A 19,636-nucleotide genomic window follows, 5' to 3' on the forward strand; every position below is an offset into this window, starting at 1 on the left:
AATGTTTTTTTAATCTTAAGGGAAGTGTCAATGTTTTAAGGGCAGATAATGTCTTATTTGAGTATTTCCTTGTTGTGAATGTGACAATTATTCGTCAAGACCTGTTGTTGATCCTTAAATATATACAACTGTAGTGTGCATTCCATCTATCAAGGCATCTTCTCGATCTTCTCCCACTTCCAAGGTTGATTGCAACATTTCTCCACACATCTCCAGCCTCTGATATTCTATCACACTCTTGCAATGTCATTCCACTCCACAATTAAAGTTATACGTTTTGAATTTGGGATCAATTTTTGGTTACAACCAACTTTACCTTTATCTATAGGCATTGTCCGAGTAGATTCAGTGTCCTAGGCTCATCACTTTTTTAGTTTAAATATCTATCTTTCACAATGTGATGACGAATAATTGTGATGTATCTAACTTTCTATTACGAGCCAGTTTTAATTATTATCTAGGTTGGCAAATAGAAATAAATACATTACCTACCTCTTTGTTCAAAAGGCCTTAACTTAAAGGCTTGGTGAAATATACAGACACAAGAGAGAGAGAGAGAGAGAGAGAGAGAGAGAGAGAGAGAGAGAGAGAGAGACGGGGAAAAAGAACACTGTACATCATAGTTTAAATTCATAAATTTCTCTTTATTCATTGGCCAATGGCAGAAAAGTGTTTCTTTTCAGTAACAATACATTTACAGATATATAAGAAAGTATTCTGAAAAAGTGCAGAAAAACTCTAAAGAAAAGATTGACATATTTAATAATGATCATGAAACAAGAATGTTAATCATGATCCGTTGAGATGATTGAATACATTTTCTTTTACTAACAGAGAAGAAAACAAATCAATGTAGAATTATGTTTCTTCGTTTTGTGTTTTGCAGTACTCGGAAGGAATGGAAGTAATGACAGGTGTTATTTCAAAAAGAATTCTTGTTTTAATAGAATTTGTGTTTTAATAGAGTTTGTGATTAAACTTTGTTTTTTAAACAAATACATGTAATTGCAATATGGTAATAGTATATTTGTAAAGCACTTAGAGACATTTGTATTAAGCGCTATATAAAAATTAAATATTATTATTATTATTAGTATGAATATGAAACATAATATTGTATTTGCTATTTTCTGTAATGTGTAAAATATTAGTACAGTATACCATCTTATATTGAAGATTGAGGAAAAAAACTACAAAGGGACCCCCCCTCCCCCCCCCCCCCCCCCCCCCCCCCCCTCCCCCCCCTCCCCCCCTCCCCCCCCCCCTCCCCCCCCTCCCCCCCCCCCCCCCCTCCCCCCCCCCCCCCCCCCCCCTCCCCCCCCCCCCCCCCCCCCCCCCCCCCCCCCCCCGTAATACAAAAAAGCAGTACAGAAGGAGAAAAGAAAGGGAAAGAGAAGAAGAAGAAGGAGAAGGAGGAGGAGGAGGAGGAGGAGGAGGAGGAGGAGGAGGAGGAGGAGAAGGAGAAGAAGAAGAAGAAGAAGAAGAAGAAGAAGAAGAAGAAGAAGAAGAAGGAGAAGGAGGAGGAGGAGGAGGAGGAGAAGGAGAAGAAGAAGAAGAAGAAGAAGAAGAAGAAGAAGAAGAAGAAGAAGAAGAAGAAGAAGAAGAAGATAACAGGAAGAGGAAGAGAAAAGAAGGATTTAAGTCTGGTGAAAACCATGAAGACAAAAAAAAGAAATAAAGAATAGGAGAAATGTGTTTATTTGTCTGGCTGATTCATACAAAAGCTTGTAGAAAACTGAACAAAATTTTATCACAAAATGTCAAGTTTCTGGTAAAAAGTAATTGAAAACCATTTTACCACTATCTTCACCCTACACTTCATATGTCTTAAACATATACACGTATATCATATTCTTTAAATCTGTTCTTTCAAAAAAAAAATTGCTAGGAATAAGAAAATAGTATAACACCGAACATGTACTAAACTTTGGAAATGAGCTGTTGATATTTCAAAAGTGATCGCCTAACCATTAAATTGCCCCTTACTAACAAACACCAACATTAAACAACCTGCATAGAGTAATGGCAGCGATAAACATTGAATAAAACACTTTACAAGTGGAGACATAGTACAGGTAAATATTAGTTAGGGCTTCTTCTAACACTAATAATAATCCTTACTCTTCTAACACTAACACTTACACTTACAAACACCAAACATGCATAGAGTAATGAGAGGGTGAACACCGGACAACACTTACAAACACCAAACATGCATAGAGTAATGAGGGGGTAAACACTGGACAAACGCTTTACAGGTGGATATTTTATTACAAGGACATGTCAGCATCTTCTCAATCAAAATCGTGTGCTTTCTCCATTTTCAAATCCATCATTCCTGTGAATATTAAAGGAAGAAATAAAGTATTGAAGATTAGTCATCAAAGAATAATAATTTCAGATATTAAACAGCATTCTATATATTTTAATAACATATTTTTCTTATTTTTCTTTTTCTTATCCTCTTTCTTCATTTTCTCCTCTTCCCTATTGATATTTTTCTTCTTCTTATTCTCCTCTTTTGCTTCCTCTTCCTCTTCTTCTTCTTCTAATCTTTCTTCTTCTTCATCTTCATCTTCTTCTTTTCTTCTCTCTTTTTCTTATTTCTGTCTGCATTCTTCTTTTGTCACCCCTTGTCTCCCCCCCCCCCCTCTTTCTCTTCTCTCTCCTCGCTATTCTTGTTCTTTCTCTGCTTCTCCTATTTCATCACTTTCCCCCCCCCCCCCCCCCCCCCCCCCCCCGGCAATTACCAGCATATCAAATATTGAAAACAGATATCATATAAACACTATTTAAAACATGGCTTACTCTTGGCCACTAGAATCAGCAGCAGATCTGTCTGATCGGCTTAAAGGCACTGCATAATCTGGCTCTTCGTAACCTGCCATTCAAAAGAGCAAAACAATGAGATGTGTGTGACATACATGTATGATGACAGTTGTATCTCTATTTTGCTTTAATTGGGTATTACTAGAATGGTACTCAAGTACATAGAAATAACCTTGTTATATCAGGGTAAACAAACAATTATAATATAAAGAGCTCGGACCAGAAAAATCACATTGTCATACCTGCCAACCTGAGACAAGAGAAATTAGGAGTAAATTTTTCTGGATGGACTACGAGGTCGCGAACCACCGAAGGATTGGGGTAGTAGCCCGTAGATTGGGGGGGGGGGGGGGGGGGGGGTACACAGGACTTTAGGGTCTATTTTTTTTCCTCTCCATTTTAATGGTGCAAATGGGCCTTTTCCTTCAACCTTTTCGCCCCACACATAAACAATTTTTGAAATATCAAAATGTGAACACTCACAAAACTACATGTTTCATTACCCACCTCAGTTAGGAGCCCTATTTTGCAAAGGTAGAAAGATTCAGAATTACTGGCTACTGGAACCAACCAATCCAGCTGATGTACAAGGTTGAAATTGGACGAGCCTTGTCCTTAAAGGGAAAGTCCACCCCCAAAATAAGTTTGTTTCGATAGAGGCAGAATAATAAGAAAATCAGGTGAGTGAAAGTTTGAGCAAATTCTGAATGAAAATAAGAAAGTTATGAATTATTGAAGTTGTGATCAATCAAATACAAATTGGCAACTCTGTGACTTATTATACGAGCTCTCCTTCATTTGCTTTGTGCATAATATTCCATAAAATCATGTTTTCTTTGTTATTGATGACGGAATATATATTTGTTCCTTGCAGGGGGAGTATAGAAACATATTTGCAATTATTATATTTAGGGTGCATGTATGGTTGAAATTTTTCTTGAGGGAAAATGAAAATTTTAGATTTTTTTAGTACTGAGCAAATGAAAGTTGAGCTCGCATGATACGTCATAGAGTTGCCAATTTGTGTTTGATTGATCACAACTTCAAAATTCCTAACTTCCTTATTTTTAATCAGAATTTGCTCAAACTTTCACTGACTTGTTTCTCTCATTTTTCTACTCCTATTAAAACTAACTTAATTTCAGGGTGGACTTCCCCTTTAATTTCGCTGAAAGCTTTATGTTTCTTCGAGTTCATGTCGTCGCCGCTTTCACGAACCGGCACAAGCCACCGAAATCCCTTCAAAATGTAGTTTTTATTTTTTTTGCATTTTTAGCATAAGTTATCAACAATCTTTCATCTCACCAAATTTCAGCATCCAAAACGCTTTAGTTTTTGAGATATCCATGGTTACACAAATGACTAAAACGACACACGAGCCAAAAAGCACGATTCATATTTTCACGAACCGGCACGCGCCGTTATAAGTCAATGGGCTGTGCCTGTTCGTGAAAATATCTTTGCGCTTACAAGACCTAGACGACGCGACACAGGCGGTTGTGCCGGTTCGTGAAAATAAAATACGCGCTAAGATAGCGCGAGCGCTTTTGTCTTGCGCGTAAAGTTACATAGGAAAAACGACACAGTGGCTTGTGCCGGTTCGTGAAAATATTTTTGCTACGTAAACAGCAAAATAATATTTTCACGAACCGGCACGAGAGTCCAAAGCTTCGTAATATTAATAGTAATTGTCATTATGCTTAACAAATGGAATGTATAGAAAATACAGAATATTTTTCTTTCATTGATATGTATTTTGTGATATAAAATTTGACATAAGGCATGTTTCTGGCGAATTCAAAACGGGCTAAACGTAAAACACGTTTTTCTCAGAATGTACTTATTTCGTTGCGCGTTGGGCTGTGCCGGTTCGTGAAAACGGCGACGATGTGTTTCTGAATGTCATTCATTCCCCCATGGTTGGTACTGAAGTCGGCCGAACACACAATGCAAAATGCGTGTTGAAGTCCGAGTGCTGATTCTGCAACTGGAAATTGTTTCCCGTATTCTTTCTTATACTTCTGATTATGAACAGCACGAGTCTTACCCATTTTGTCCTTCAAAAATGGAGAAATCAATGAAGAAGAAGAATATAGTAGTAGTAATCCAAAATAAATCCGAGGAAGTCCGGTAAATAACAAGCTTCCACGATCGCAGTCATCGCACAAGCATTGAAGAAAACACGCCAATGTATACAGTGTTTATGCACGGTGTATCAACTACTGCACATGTAATATAAATACACGTGGGCTATACGCATGCATTTACTATGCAATTCGGGCTGCGCTGTGTATATCCTCTATGAGCGCGAGCGCGGATGTTGGCGTGATCTGGTTATCAGTGCTGTGTTAATGCTTTAGTCTTATGCAACAGTCGTTTGTTTTAAAAATATTTTAAAATTTTAAAAAATCGGAGTTTTGAGGCATGCACTCGGAATTCGGAGTTGGTATGAAAAATGCGGAGGACTCCGCCTAAATCGGGGTGGTTGGCAGGTATGCATTGTTAATAGATGCCTCCTTATATCAGAGCTCAGTATATTAAAGTTCCCCTGTACAGTGTACATGCAACATCATGCGATAAAGATAAGAATTGATAGATATATGTCTTCAAGTCCTTTTACAAAGAAGAGGAAAAGGAGATGAGTGAAAATCTTACAAAAACAAGTTTATTACTTTTGAAGGACCCTTCCCCTTTCTAGAGGGGTATAATGGCAATTTCGGTTTCCTATCTACACTCTTATTGGCCAATTTCCACAATTCTTTTAATAACCACCAATATAGGGATGGACTGGGCCTGACTTGCTTTTATGTAATCAATGTTGAATTCAACTTAAACACAAACTAATTGAGAAAATGATGCCACTTTGATGCTTACTCTTTGTGTGGAGCTCCTGTGATCCCATTAACCCATCAGCTGTCTGCAGTTTCCCTTTTTTCTTCGATGTCTGGAGAAAGAAAAAAATTCATAAAATGAAAAGTGCAAACATTGATTAGTGTGAAGCGACTTCGCTGATAGAGGGCGGCAAAATCATGGCGGATCTCATAGGACCAAAAGTCCCTTATCAGAGCTTATCAAAACATGCCTGAAGCGTGCGTTCAGATTTAAAACAAAGAGGAAAGTAAGACATGAAAACAGGTGGTAGCTATCATTAGTTTTACTGCTCTCACCCCGTAGAATGTCCATTTGTAGTATGTCCATGGTAGTAGCAGCCATAACAGTTGATATAGTATTACTTGAAGCAGTAGTTGTAGAAGTGAAAGAAGCATTAATAGCAGTATACAAAGGCTAAGTATAATTGTCTGTTTGGAGACAGAAACGTGTTAACTCATGTACTACCAGGGGCGGATCTGGGGGGGGGGGGGGGGGGGGGGTCTTCAGAGGTTTTTTTGGCTCCAGGGAAGAAAAAAATCATGGTTTAGACTGTGACATTCTCCATACCTGACCTCTAGTCCAACTACTGCTGCCAAAACCACAGCAAAGCTTGCCACCACGATCAACGAGATGGCCCAAGGTTCAAGACCCTGGGAAGGGGGTTCAGTTCCCCCGGGTCCGTTGGTCGGAGTCAGCGCATTGGGGGTCACGCTGTAAGCAAACCCCTCCCCCATGATCTCCTCGAGAGTCGCCTGCGAGGTCTCTTCCATGAGAGAGGTTTGCACAATCTCCGGTTCGATCCCCAGGACGATGTCCTCGTCGACCATGCTGGGGTTGCCCACCCACATGGTGATGTGGAGGTCGTCCTCTACGGCGACGGTGTCAAGGAACTCGACATCCTCCGCGCTGTGATCAGAGAAACAAAAGGCTTTTAGAACTGACAGACTGAAACCTATTTGGAACTGACACAACTCTGAATAGTAAACAGTTTCAAAATAAAAAAATCCTGTAATTTGGTTAGGTCATATTTGCTCATTTATAAATAACGACCCACATGTTTACATTTTATAAGTTAGCTAAAGCGAAGTTTGTGGCACATAAAGTGGCAAAAAAAATTTGCAAACTGGTTGGAAATCATACTTTACTGCAAAGAGGAAGAACCATATTAAGACATAAAACTGGTTATTACCCCTCCTACCTTGACTAAGCTCAATATTACCACAAAAACTGTAATTAGATTGGAAATGTCACACTACTGTATACATATAAATTCAATGCTATCATTAACAATTGTGCCTTGCGTTCCGGACGCGTCTTTTTGTGCTACTACAGTATGCTAAGCTTCTTTAAAGACAATTAATAAATAGGTCCTAGTTAGTACCGAAGTATAGATGAAATACCCAGGGATACCAGTTAGAATTGATCAGAGGGCCTGAAAATCACCCAGAATGAGCTATTTTAAGCCTAAACTATGGCTTCAAACTAAATTGCCAGGGCCTGATTCAGGCTTTTGCCTGACATGTGGCAGCCCTGAATACCACGCTGTGTAAGTTCAAAATTCCGCTTTGCATAATCACCTTCAGACATTTCTACATTGACCATATAACTATGAGTAATATGCATTATTATTAATTCCATCACATCCCAGATTTCTCAAAGTCACATACAATGACTGGGGAGTGTTTCACAAAGACTAAGATCGACTTTCAGTTGGAATTAAGTATGGCAGGCCATTCATGCCACTGTTTGCTCTCCCCTTTCACTGGCTTTGGTTTCTCAAGGGACGTACAAATCATGGTCACAAATCTACAGAATTTACCTATTTTGATAGTTCATTATGAAGGGAAAATATTATCTAAAGATCATAATTGAGAGACCCATGGTGAGAACAACCAGTGGCAAGAATGGCCTGCCATAGTTAAGTCTAACTTAAAGTCGATCTTAGCCTTTGTGAAACACTCCCCTGGGGCCCATTTCACAAAACTTGTCATCAGTGACAAATGACAAAAATCAGTGACAAATCTGCAGATAACCAATCAGAAGCAAGGATTTCAGTAGCTTATAACAAAAACTGCCATTTGCCACTGATGACAAGTTTTGTGAAACATGAAGAAGATGTTATACCACAGGTACCTGAATGTGAGCTGTAGGATGCCTGCATCTCTTCTCCTTCTTACTGATGCCATCTCCTCACATGTATCTGATCTATCCATGCAGTAATCAGTCATCGACGTAGCTATACCGGTGGCCAAGTCTTGCTGCCGTGTAGGGGTGAACTGCAAGAGAGAATGTTTGTTTGAATATGATAAATGGATTATGATCAATAACTATAAAGTTATGCTGTACATACAAAATTAAAGTTAACTCCAAAAAAAAGATAGGTGTTAAGTTTACCACTTGCTCCCTCCCCATAAGACCCTAACATGCACTCCAACAAAGTCCTGCGTGAAGACACAAATACTGAAAGGGATTGGGTAACTTTGCCTCGGATTCAAAAAAAAAATCCTGGATTTAGCTCATTCTGCAATCATAATTATAAACCTTTAGGTCAGTCAGGAACCTCATGACTTTTACAAGCCGATCGCCTGTCTGATTATCAAGATATTTATGATTGGAAATCAAAACCAAATTTTGGATTTTCCTAACGTTTTCATACCACTACACTGAGGCACTTCTTGATCATTTTGAAGCGCAATTTTTTTTAGGGCTTCAATATTACACCATATCACAGACACTGATAACACATAGGGCCGTGCATCTCAGATTTAACATTGTTAAACAATGCCTTTAAAACTTTAACAAGCATATAATAGAAAAATATACCACCCATTTTTATTAAATGACATTCAATCTATATCCCAACACCTTTGTTTTACCTAAATTTTGTTATTCTGCACCAAAATATTAATCTTATAACTTGATAGTTCTTGGGAACATCAACCTGTCAAGCCTCAGTTGGCTTTGAATGATGGCCCTTTTATTTTTCTTAATTTTAATATATGAATTCATTCCATGTACCTTGTATTTTAACTTGAAATGTTTTTGAATGTTTTGCAAGTTTTTTTAAACTGAAGAACGAATAAAGAATGAACTTGAATATCAAGTATATCTTCTCTTCTTCTGCATTGAAAACAATAAGATATATGCACAAATATTGTAATGAGTGAACTTTTGAATATTCGTCAATAACCCTTTCAGAAATGTAGATGTTTAGTCTACATGTATCTGTGGGAACTTTGACAGGAAAGTTTCTATTTCTTTGTGAATCATAAACAGATAATCGTGTAGATATTTTTCCCATGGAAGATGACTCATTGTTGTTGTTATTATGTTTTATAATCTGTATAATTGTGTACATTGTTTGTAACACACCTGTACCAGTGAACAACAAATTTCTATTTTTGTATGGACAATAAATCAATTCAATTCAATTCAATTCATGATAAAACAAACAAATTACAGTAACATCTCACTTTGGGAATTCTAATCCAATAGTTGTTTTTATAAACTAATTAAAAAATGGAACAGACAGGATTAATTTGAGTTGAATGTGATAGCCATGGAGACTTACCCAACCTACAGGTTCATCCTCTACAATGAAGATGACAGAATCAGTAATCTCATTGTACGGTGTGGGTGGTTCTGTATTAAGAGAAGGTATGCAGCGTGTTAGGATCCCTGCATCAATGGAGAAACCTACATGGAAGGCTGGGCATTGATTGTTGTACGTAATGATGGAAATGTGAATATAACACTGTACCAAACTATATCAGACCTGCCAACCTCTGGAGTTCAAAAACTGTATTCTTCAATCCCCAAAGTTGTATTTTACTAACAAAAGTTGTATTCTTAAAAATAAACACGGACTGTTACGCAGACCAATGCCTCTTACCGTTCCTACAGGAAGAAATTTTTTAATGGATCATTGGTTGAATATCGTCCTTGTTTTCACGAAGTGACGGTAGTGAGGAAAATCATAACGCAAAGTGAATGCAATTTTTTTTCACTACCGTCACTTCGTGAAAACAGCGACGATATATGCATGATTTCGTCACAACTGTCGTGTTCGATGAACCAATGAACATCCCCAAATTGCCGATGTGAGATGCTTGTAGGATACTTTACAGAACAGAATGTGCATTTTAACATAGAAAATAGCACATACACATGAAAAATTATTTATTTATTCGAAAATCATATTTTTTTGAGGAAAATTGTATTTGCTTCTAAAGATCGTACAAAATATGACTAAATCCTACTGGTTGGCAGGTCTGCTATACAGTGTGAGTAAAAAAAAAGTTTACACCTAGAAAATTGCTAATTATTTTTAAAAAAATCATTGATGAACATTAAATTGTTATATGTCTTGAAAGAGTGTTTTATCCCAAATCATTTGGTACCATTTTTGTGTGATATGTGTTTACGCTTGGATGAACAGGAGACATTGTTTACGAGAGTGCAAACATCGACTTGCGCCAAAGTTGCCTATGTGATGTTTGAATAAAACAATTGGGATTTGGGTATTAATTCGGTCTTTGCAGATCCAAATAACATCCCTAACAAAATTAATCATGCCACACATATCAAATATCGAATATCAAATATCAGCCAACATTTTGTGCGCGCGTATGTGGGTGTGTGTGTCTTTGCCCTTTGCAAAAAAACATATGCAATGCATTTCATTTGATACATTTAATCCATTCTCTTACTCCGCTAATCCCAACATAATACATACTGTAGGCATCACTTTGGCGCAAGTCGATTTTTGCACTCTCGCAAACAATGCCACCTGTTCATCCAAGCGTGAACACATACCACACAAAAATGGTTCCAAATGATTTGGGATAAAACACACTTTCATAAGATGTATATTAATTTACTATTCATAGATGATTTTTAAAATAATTAGCAATTTTCTAGGTGTAAACTTTTTTTTGACTCACTCGGTATACTTACAGTGACCATGTCTATAGAAAGACAGACTGTCTAAAATGACTTTCTTGGGGGGGGGGGGGTATGTGTTACCAAAGATCAGTGTTTACAATAGAGTAAAGAATGTAAAGACCACCTAATTTTAAATATCACTTTTCTTGTCTATACCTCCCAATCATCATTATCTTTACCTGGGTTGTCAATGCTAGAATACTCCAGAGAGAATCCTGTAGCTGAGAAGGACTCGTCAGTCTTGAACTGTAGCCACATACGGTAACTAGCACTGTCTATGGGAGCAGGTAGAGAGCCTCCAGTCAGTATGGCTATCACTTCCTCGTTGACTGTCTTTCCTGTACCGACCACTAAGAAATCATGGCTGTTTGGCGAGAAAAAAATGATACAAATGGTAGGAAACTTTTGACCCATTGGGGAATAGAATGAAACGTCTACACATGAGACATATGAAACTGTTATAATATGAAACCCATTACCAGCAGGTGATATCCTCACTAATAGAAACAATATACTGTGAATTACAAATAAAAAGGAGACGTACATCTGACATTTTGCTTTGGATGGCAACATTTGCTCAAGGCTTTATTTCTTTACCCATTAACTACTGAGGTATCTCATTCCCACAGGTTTAATATAGGGGCCACTTAGTTACCATATGTAATGGGTTAAAACACATAAGGTTAGGGTCAGGGTTGATTAGGTTAAAGGTTACATTCTGGGTCCAGGTTAGCAATGAGGAATTCAAATGATAGGAGTATTAAAGCCCATCTGCACTAGTTTGGCCATGAGGGATAAGACCTCCCTGTATGGTCACTGACAGGTGGTTATCTCATCAAATCAGCTCTCAATTAACATAAGAAAAAGGGGACCATGGGGAACCAACAGTCACCGCTTAGGCATTGTTTGTTATAAAGAGGGCGCATGTAGCTAGCTATAAGTAGTGCAGTGGGGCTTTAAAGAAACTGACCATTGAGCAATTTCTGCTGGAGCATATGCCTGATAACCAAATAAATACCAAAGTATACAAAACTACAGGAACTTACTTCTCTTCAAGTGAGAATGCAGTGAACTCTATCCTGACTAGATGATTCATACTGGGTAGTCTGATGTACCAAGTACATTCTTGGTTGTCAGGGTAGGGTTGAGGATAGTTGGGAGACATCACAGTCCCAGAACCTTCCAGCAACTCTTGGGTCCCACAAGATTCTACAAGTAAATAGAATTGGATACCAGAATTTAATACGATCAAATCACCGCACTGACTTAGTTTATTAGCATTGTATTGTATTGGACTTGCCTTACCATGATAAAAATTGTGCACTTAACAACAGTTCTGTGAATTCATTGTAATCATAATAACATGAATTGGATGATAAAAGCAACATCGTTTCCAGAGAGCAAGAAAGGGGTTAACTTAATGAAAAAAATGTCTGGATCAAACAATCTTCTGGCTCTTAGCTGATGACATACTGTAAATGTAATTATCTATTTATCTTAACCAAATTGGATAGCTTTTTTTTTGAGAAAACTGGACAAATGATTTAGATTCTACTTTAAAAAAAGAAGTATATTTTACATTCTACTATAAAAAAAGAAGTATATTTTACATTCTACTGTGAAATATTTTAGAATGAAGGGTGCCAGACAGAAATTAAGAGAAAATCATAATCTAGATTAGTTAAAAGCAGAGAAAAAACATTTGTTACAGTACCTTGATCATCAAACGACTCCCAGTACAGGGTAAAACCCTTACTGGATACCGTCTCATCTGCTTGGAACCGCACCCAGAAGTTATACGTGGGTGACTCCAGGGTCTCGTCGAGTTTGAAGTCCCCTGTGTAGAAGCCGAGGACAGAGGAATCCGGGTTTCCGTACCCGATGGTGAGCGTGTCGTAGTCGCTTTCAAGGATGCCTTCCAGGGAGGTGATTCGGACTCGGCCTGTCTTGGGAGCCATCAGGGTCCAGGTTAAGTCCTGGGTGAGGTGAGGTGAGATGAGAAAGGTGAGAGCAATTTTGTTAGTGAAAATAGGATTATTGTCAGATGCTGCTTATAAGTATTGGCTTGCATGGTAATGTAGATAGACAGTAGGCTTGCGGTTGCACCATGTGAGAGAAGGGGGAGGATTTAGGAGACCCGGAAAGGACTCTCTGTAATCTTTCTTGAGGATGTGAGTGTAGTCCTGAAAAGGACTGTTGGGAATCTTGAAAAAAGACTGTTGGTTATCTTTCTTAGCTTATAGTTCTTAGGAGAGCTATAGCACCGGTTGGATTATTGTCTTAACATCAATGTGCTATCAACTGCACAAGCATCGCAAATAACAATGTACAGTACACGCCGAAAATCTCCGCAACACGATTTACACGATTCAAAATTTACACGATTCGACTGCTCGCGGGAATCGTGTAACCATTTATTTTTACACGATTCGTTTTTTGCCAATGAAGCGAAATTTGAATCGTGTAAATGTGTAATCGTGTAAAATTACACGATTCCTCAATTCAGGTCGAATCGTGTAATCGTGTAATCTGCCCGCCGAAAATCTCCGCAACACGATTACACGATTCAAAATTTACACGATTCGATTGCTCGCTGGAATTGTGTTACAATTTATTTTCAGTGGTGATGGTGAGCAGGTTAAGGACGTCTAGTTCAGTAAAAGCAAGAACTTACTTCTTGGTTGAACGAGGACAACGTAGACGATACGAGGGGATAGCGAAGATTACGCTTTCTTTCTCTTGTATGTATTTTTAATTGCAGTGTCTTGTCTCTAGTTTTATTATAGACTGTTTTAAAGTTTTAAAAAATCAGTCCACTTCCCGAAAAGCACTCTCGGATTTAATCCTCGGTGAGAAAAAAGAAAAAAGCGATGAACGACGAAGGAAGGGGGAATTTTGTTATTCCTAAGTTGTAAATAAGTAAAAATGATAACAAAATGTAAAGGAGGGCTAACATAATTAAGTATGTCGTGATACTCTTACATTACAAGGCTGTACCAATTAGAATTATGTTCACCAGCTCATTCGTTACTATGAATATCGTTATACTTTTTTTATTCAATCATTATCCATTTTACAAACCTGGTTTGTAAAAACGCGTCAAAACGCGTCATATGACGCACGAAAACCAAGGTTTGTCGACAAACCTCCTTTGTGAATTCGGGCCTTAGACTTTGATCACTTATTGCTTTTTTAGCGTTCCTCATTTTCGTAAATTACCTTTTACAACATTGCATTATTCAGCTATATGTATAAAGAGCTACGGTCAAGGCTTAAGGGCACACTTCCTGTCACATACAAAAGAAGCTTACTCTAAATGTGCCCTGCCATTGACCCTCGCCGGGGACAAAGGCCGTTGCCCTAGCTACAGGCAGAGATCCTTACATAATACCTATTGTTCAGGGGGTTCCCCTTGAACATAGGATCCCCCTGAACAATAGGTATTACATGTACGTAAGTATGTAAGCCACTGGCTTACAGAGTGTAGGGAACAGTTGCAAGCCGAGAATGAATAGAATAAGTAAATGGCCAACTGTCTTTGAGTTACATTTAGCTAGCGGCATAGTGTCCCCCCACTTTTTCAAGTTCCCCCAAAGTGCCCCTTTGAATGTAGGAAAAGTACCTATTTTACTTTGACAAGTGTCCCTATTAATTTGTAAAAGTGCCCCTTCCCCTTTTCAACTCTGATAAGTGCTCCTTTTCTTTTGACACATGCCCCTTTTCCATCGACGAGTTCCTATTTTCCTTTGAAATAAGTGTCCATTTTCCATTCTCATTAGTGTCCTTTTAATCTCTAGTAAGTATCCCTCTTTAAGTACGAGAAGTGCCCCTCTTCACTTTTGATAAATGCCCCCATCAACTCCGATAAATGCCCCTATAAAAATCTGATCGGTGCCCCTTTCCTTTCAACTAAAGGTTTTTTTTTTATCTCTCTCTCTCTCTCTCACTCTCTCTCTTTCTTTCAATATCTTTCCATTCCCCCATATCTTTCTCGCCTCTCTTTCCCTCATTATGTTCCCCTCTTACCTTATTTATTTGTCTCTTTTCCTCTCCGTTTCATAGCCTTCTCATTTCTGTTAATTTTACTATGTTTCGCCCTTCTTTTTTTATCACTCTATTTCACTCTTTCTTTTCTTCCGGTCAACTTTTTAGTTTTCCCTTTTTTCTCTCTTGCATAATTTTTTCTGTTTATCTTTATATCGTGCCTTTCAACCCTCGTTTTCCTTTTATATGTTCCCTTCTCCTCGTAGCTATCTTTTTTCCTTTTCTATTTCATCTATCATGTCTATCTGTTTCTGACGTTTTCCTACCTTGTCTCACGGATTAGTATACGATACATGTTAGTGGAAAGTGCTGAGGTTTATACACGAATATAAAGTACAGTAATTAACTGATGTACACTGAAGGTAAGTTGTGTATAAAGCAATTGGTGTAAGCAGGATGCGATTTAACGATTGTTGCAGCTTGTCGCATCGTTCTACCAATGCCCTTATAACCCTAATAACTATTTACACGATTACACGATTCAGAGCGACTTTCTTCAATCGTGTAAATTTACACGATTACACAGTTACACGATTGTTGCATCTGGTCGAATCATCCGACCAATGCACTTAACTATTTACACGATTACACGATTCAGAGCGACATTCTTCAATCGTGTAAATTTACACGATTACACAGTTACACGATTCAGGTGAATCGTGTAAACCGTGTAATCCTAAAAATAAATCGTGTAATCGTGTTGCAGAGATTTTCGGCGTGTACTGTATCTGATATAAATATTTTTGATGATAACATTTTTCCTTGCAGATTTATTTTCCATGGGTTCTTGCCTGAGACACATTTACCTTGGGCTTTTTATTCAACATCTTATAGTACACAATTTTCATACACCTGGAATAAAACATGCTTGGGGCAATCAGGCTTTCTCAGCCATGGGTCCCAAACTCTGGAATGAACTCCGATCCCTCTACAAATATGTCAACTGTCGTCAACAGAAACATTTGAATCACAACTGTAAACTTATTTGTTTTTTTTGTTGTAATTATTGCAATATTCTAATTTACTATGTCGAGGAGAATTTCAAACTTCCTTTTTTGTTTTTTCTTTCTTATTTTTGCTACATGTATTTTTCTCTAAGCGCCATGAGCACCGAAAGGTGGACCTGTGCGCTATACAAGTAGCCAATGTCATTATTATAATTATATACACTGGATAGAGAATATATGAAATATGTTACCACAAGATTTGGGTGGTTATCTGGCCATCCCGGCGATGTGAAGGTTCCTTCCTCTGTGATCTCTTCATATTGTCTTTCAGGTGTACCAGGACCTTCAGGGAAAACGTGAGGAAAGCAAAGAGGTCTTGTGTGATTTTTTTTCCTTCATGTTTTGTGTAAAGAAGAGCTTTCTACCCTTAGTACTGTAAATCATTACATATGATACCATTTATTCATAGGAAATATTAATATAGTATACACCATCACTATTACTACTATTCCTCCGTAAGATATCATACACTTGGTTTGTCCAGGTAATACTAAGAAATGATAATGATAATGAAAATCATTATTATTATTATTATTATTATTATTACTGATACACGCTTTTCCCATAAGGCGCAAAGCACTTACAGTGAATGAAAATCAAAATTACATAAGAAAATAAGAAATTACATAAGTCTTACAACTACAAACTAAAAAAAAAGATGTATTTTTAAGGCCTTTCACTTTTTCAATATAGCTTTTTGCCAGTTAAAAATATCATCACTGTTGCTAAACCTCTAAAGTCTACGTATGTAAATGCTGCTTCTGAGAATAAGGACTTTTATTCTCATTGTACAATAATAAAACATAATCTCACCTTGAGTGACCATTGTAACAGCCATCTGGAAGCCGGCATGATCAAGGGTTGCTTCTGATGTCTTGAAGGATATCCACAGGTGTTGACCAGGACTGAGTACCTTGGCAGGGATGGGTGAGGTCCCAGCGTTGGCCCTGGACCCGGAGAGAACATAGAGGGTGGTCTCCGTAGAAAAGTCAAGGCCGCTACCGATCACCACAAAGTCAGCTCCGGCACGGGTGTCAAAGTCAAGTATCTAAATTAAACAAATAAACACAAAGTGTCAGTTTTCATCAAATTACCCAATGTCAACAAGTTTACAGATGTGTATCAATAACCCAAGTTTTTGAGACAGTTTCCATCTGTATTACCTTCTTTCATTGTTCATCTACATACAAACATTGTTCCATTGTATTGAACTTCAAATTTCATGAACTTACATGCAGTTTCAATTTTAAGATGAAGACAAGCTGCTCTTTTAAGGTAATAATGATACTTTACCCAATTTTTAGTGGTTTAAACTTCCTTGGCATTTAAAGCTAAGTTCTTTAAAGACATGTATACAGTAAACCCATAGGCAGTATCTCTATAACCATACTACTCTATTACTCTCTCTTTATCTCTCTCTCTCTCTCTGCATAATGAACATAATACAAAATCAACAACTTTGAAAATATTTGAGCATGTTTTGCCTCCACTGCACAGGAGGAGTTAACACCACTCTACTGTGTATCTGTGAGGGGTTTAGAGTCTAGAACTGCTAATGTATTACCTGCAGAAGGACGTACTGGTCCGAGGGAGCACTGATGAGCCATTCACATGTCTCAGGACCAGCGTATCCATTGGGGTAGTCAGCATTCATTATCATACCATCCTTGTCTACGACGATCCGTCCACATTCTGTGTTACAAAGGAAACTAGTCACAGCATTTCAATATGGCTAATTTCAAGTAAAGTGTACGATGATGTCGCTTTAATGTAAATTTAGATTGATTTTGTGGTATGATATGAAATCAAATCAAATAGTAAGCTAACACTATGAACAAGTACCATCATATGACTGCATGGTACCTACATGTAAATCATCTATGGTCCCATAAGCATGCCTTACTCTTGTCCAAAGCATCTTCTAACTACAAGTATCTGCAAATTGTTGTGCGCCTGTAGATGGAGCCCAGTGTAATTTTTTGTCAAATTTTCATATACATTTATACATTTAAAGTGTTGATCACTGAAGTGATGAGTTATTGACATTAGTTTTGTAATTATGGTAAAATTATGGTCAATTTTAGAATGCATTTTCCTCGAAATATTGTTCACATAATATCAGGCATACAAAGTAGTATACCCTCCTTGAATTTACTGGATTCCATTACTGATTAAAAAATGACAAGTACATCGAAAAAAGGATATTTAACCCTCTGCCTACTGGGACCCGGTGATCCATGTATTATGCCTATGGACATTAGAGAATTTAGAAGTCATCGGGTTCACATTAGGCCTGTCTTCATCAGCTCGATATTGCCGCTAATTGAACTATCCTGATTGCAAATTATCTAGCGTCCTCATCAGCCCGAAGTTGCAATTAGTCAGATATTTGGTCAAGATAATCACCCCAAGATATCTTGAGCTAGTTTGCAAAATATCCCGCTATTTGTCGGGTGCGTCTTCACTAGCCCAAAGATCCCCACTATGAATGAACACTGAGCAAATATCTTGAGCTAATTTTACGAGCTCGAGTTTCTGGTCTTGAGCTGATGAAGAAGCCATTTGTAACTTCAGGATTATTTCCCAAATCAGAAAGAGCGGGCTTTTTGGCAATCTCGAGCTGATGAAAACAGGCCTTCTGTGATGTACCTGAATATGTGGTTGCATTGGCTGGTCCTATCTTTGGTAGCTCGAGTCTGTCTGGGATTAGAGCAGCGACATGGAACTCATAGGGCATCGAAGGGGTTAGTGAGGATACAGTCAAAGATGTGATGTTACCACCGTAGACCAGATGGAACTGTGTAACTAAAAGAAGAAATAAGCACAAAAACGAGAGAGAGAATAAAACCAACAATTGCATTGAGATGGTTTGGAATAACTGCTATCAAAACTGGAGCAAAACATATGCTGAATACTATATACCTCTCTTTGTCATGTGGTAAACTATGCACCATTGTGAATAAAATTTTAATATCAGACTTTAAGAACAAATGAAATGCAAAAAAAAAGATGCATTTAACAACTACTGATTTATACTTGTTCTTCAATGAATCACACTTATGCCTATACATAGAAACAGATGTTAAAGAAGTTGTACTTATCTAAGAATACCAGGAGAAGAATAAATGAACGAGTATATATGATAAGCAATCAAATCAAATCATGTTTTGTCATGTATGTTTCTTTTTTAGTTTTGTTTGTATATGTAAATCTCTTAACTACTGTTCGGGGAACTATGCCTCCACAAGGCCATATTTTAATTCCCTATTTACACTTTCTTATATATTGCAAATGCTTATCATTGTATATATCTTTGTTTTGTTTTTGTTGAAAATGAAAATAATTAAAATGAATTGAATTGAATTGAAATACAGATGGCCAGCAAACACACAAAAAAAGTTGGAATGACAGAAGAGAAAAAAAAGTATGTTTTATTTGGTCACAATCCTCAGATTTCAAGACCCACAGATGAATGAACCTTGAAGGAGCTAATGAAACAATCAAATAAACTTCTTACTATCAAACGGTTCTCCTTGGATGCCGTAATAGATCTTGTATCCATAGACGTTGCATGTGATGTTGGAAAGCATCCATGTGACTTGTACCTCAGTACTAGATATGGGGGATGCCGTCACGTCACGTACGTTCATGTCAGCATCGGTAAAACCTGCAACATCAAAGTTTAAATGAATGAATTCATTTTTAACTAATAATGATAATAATTGTGATTTATATATCGCATAATAATCGTCGAAGACAATCTGCTATGCGCTTTACATTATTACATTCTTACAATTTACATATTAGGCCTACATTATTATATACAAATTATAGATAATTGCATTATTACATACAAATTAAAAATTAAATGTCATCAAATGATATTCCACTATAACAAATAATAATTACTTTGAAAATAGATAAGTTTTGACAGTAGTCTT

General features: G+C 37.4%; 1 protein-coding gene across 1 annotated transcript; it reads right to left on the minus strand.

The window, feature by feature from the left end:
* Positions 1 to 1,636: 1,636 nt before the first annotated feature.
* Positions 1,637 to 19,355, minus strand: LOC579360 (cubilin). The gene is made up of 14 exons (XM_030996358.1): positions 19,213 to 19,355; positions 18,345 to 18,500; positions 17,260 to 17,387; positions 16,509 to 16,743; positions 15,887 to 15,978; positions 12,359 to 12,620; positions 11,691 to 11,853; positions 10,824 to 11,008; positions 9,272 to 9,342; positions 7,834 to 7,976; positions 6,268 to 6,606; positions 5,704 to 5,773; positions 2,809 to 2,881; positions 1,637 to 2,338 (listed from the first exon to the last, which is right to left on the minus strand). Exons 1-12 carry the CDS (start codon positions 19,343 to 19,345, stop codon positions 5,731 to 5,733), a joined length of 1,950 nt encoding a protein of 649 aa, XP_030852218.1. The 5' UTR covers positions 19,346 to 19,355; the 3' UTR covers positions 1,637 to 2,338; positions 2,809 to 2,881; positions 5,704 to 5,730.
* Positions 19,356 to 19,636: the final 281 nt, after the last annotated feature.

This window comes from Strongylocentrotus purpuratus, unplaced genomic scaffold (assembly GCF_000002235.5).
Source record: "Strongylocentrotus purpuratus isolate Spur 01 unplaced genomic scaffold, Spur_5.0 spur5_scaffold_3, whole genome shotgun sequence".
NCBI classification, from domain to species: Eukaryota; Metazoa; Echinodermata; class Echinoidea; order Camarodonta; family Strongylocentrotidae; genus Strongylocentrotus; species Strongylocentrotus purpuratus.

What these genes read in the sequence shown, in the direction of transcription:
- LOC579360 (XM_030996358.1), bottom strand. Translation starts at nt 19,345, where the DNA reads ATGAACGTACGTGACGTGACGGCATCCCCCATATCTAGTACTGAGGTA. An exon ending in ACCAGTACGTCCTTCTGCAG is followed by an intron (nt 16,744 to 17,259) that starts GTAATACATTAG and finishes TGTTTAATTTAG; the next exon opens with ATACTTGACTTTGACACCCG. An exon ending in ATAACCACCCAAATCTTGTG is followed by an intron (nt 12,621 to 15,886) that starts GTAACATATTTC and finishes CACCTCACCCAG; the next exon opens with GACTTAACCTGGACCCTGAT.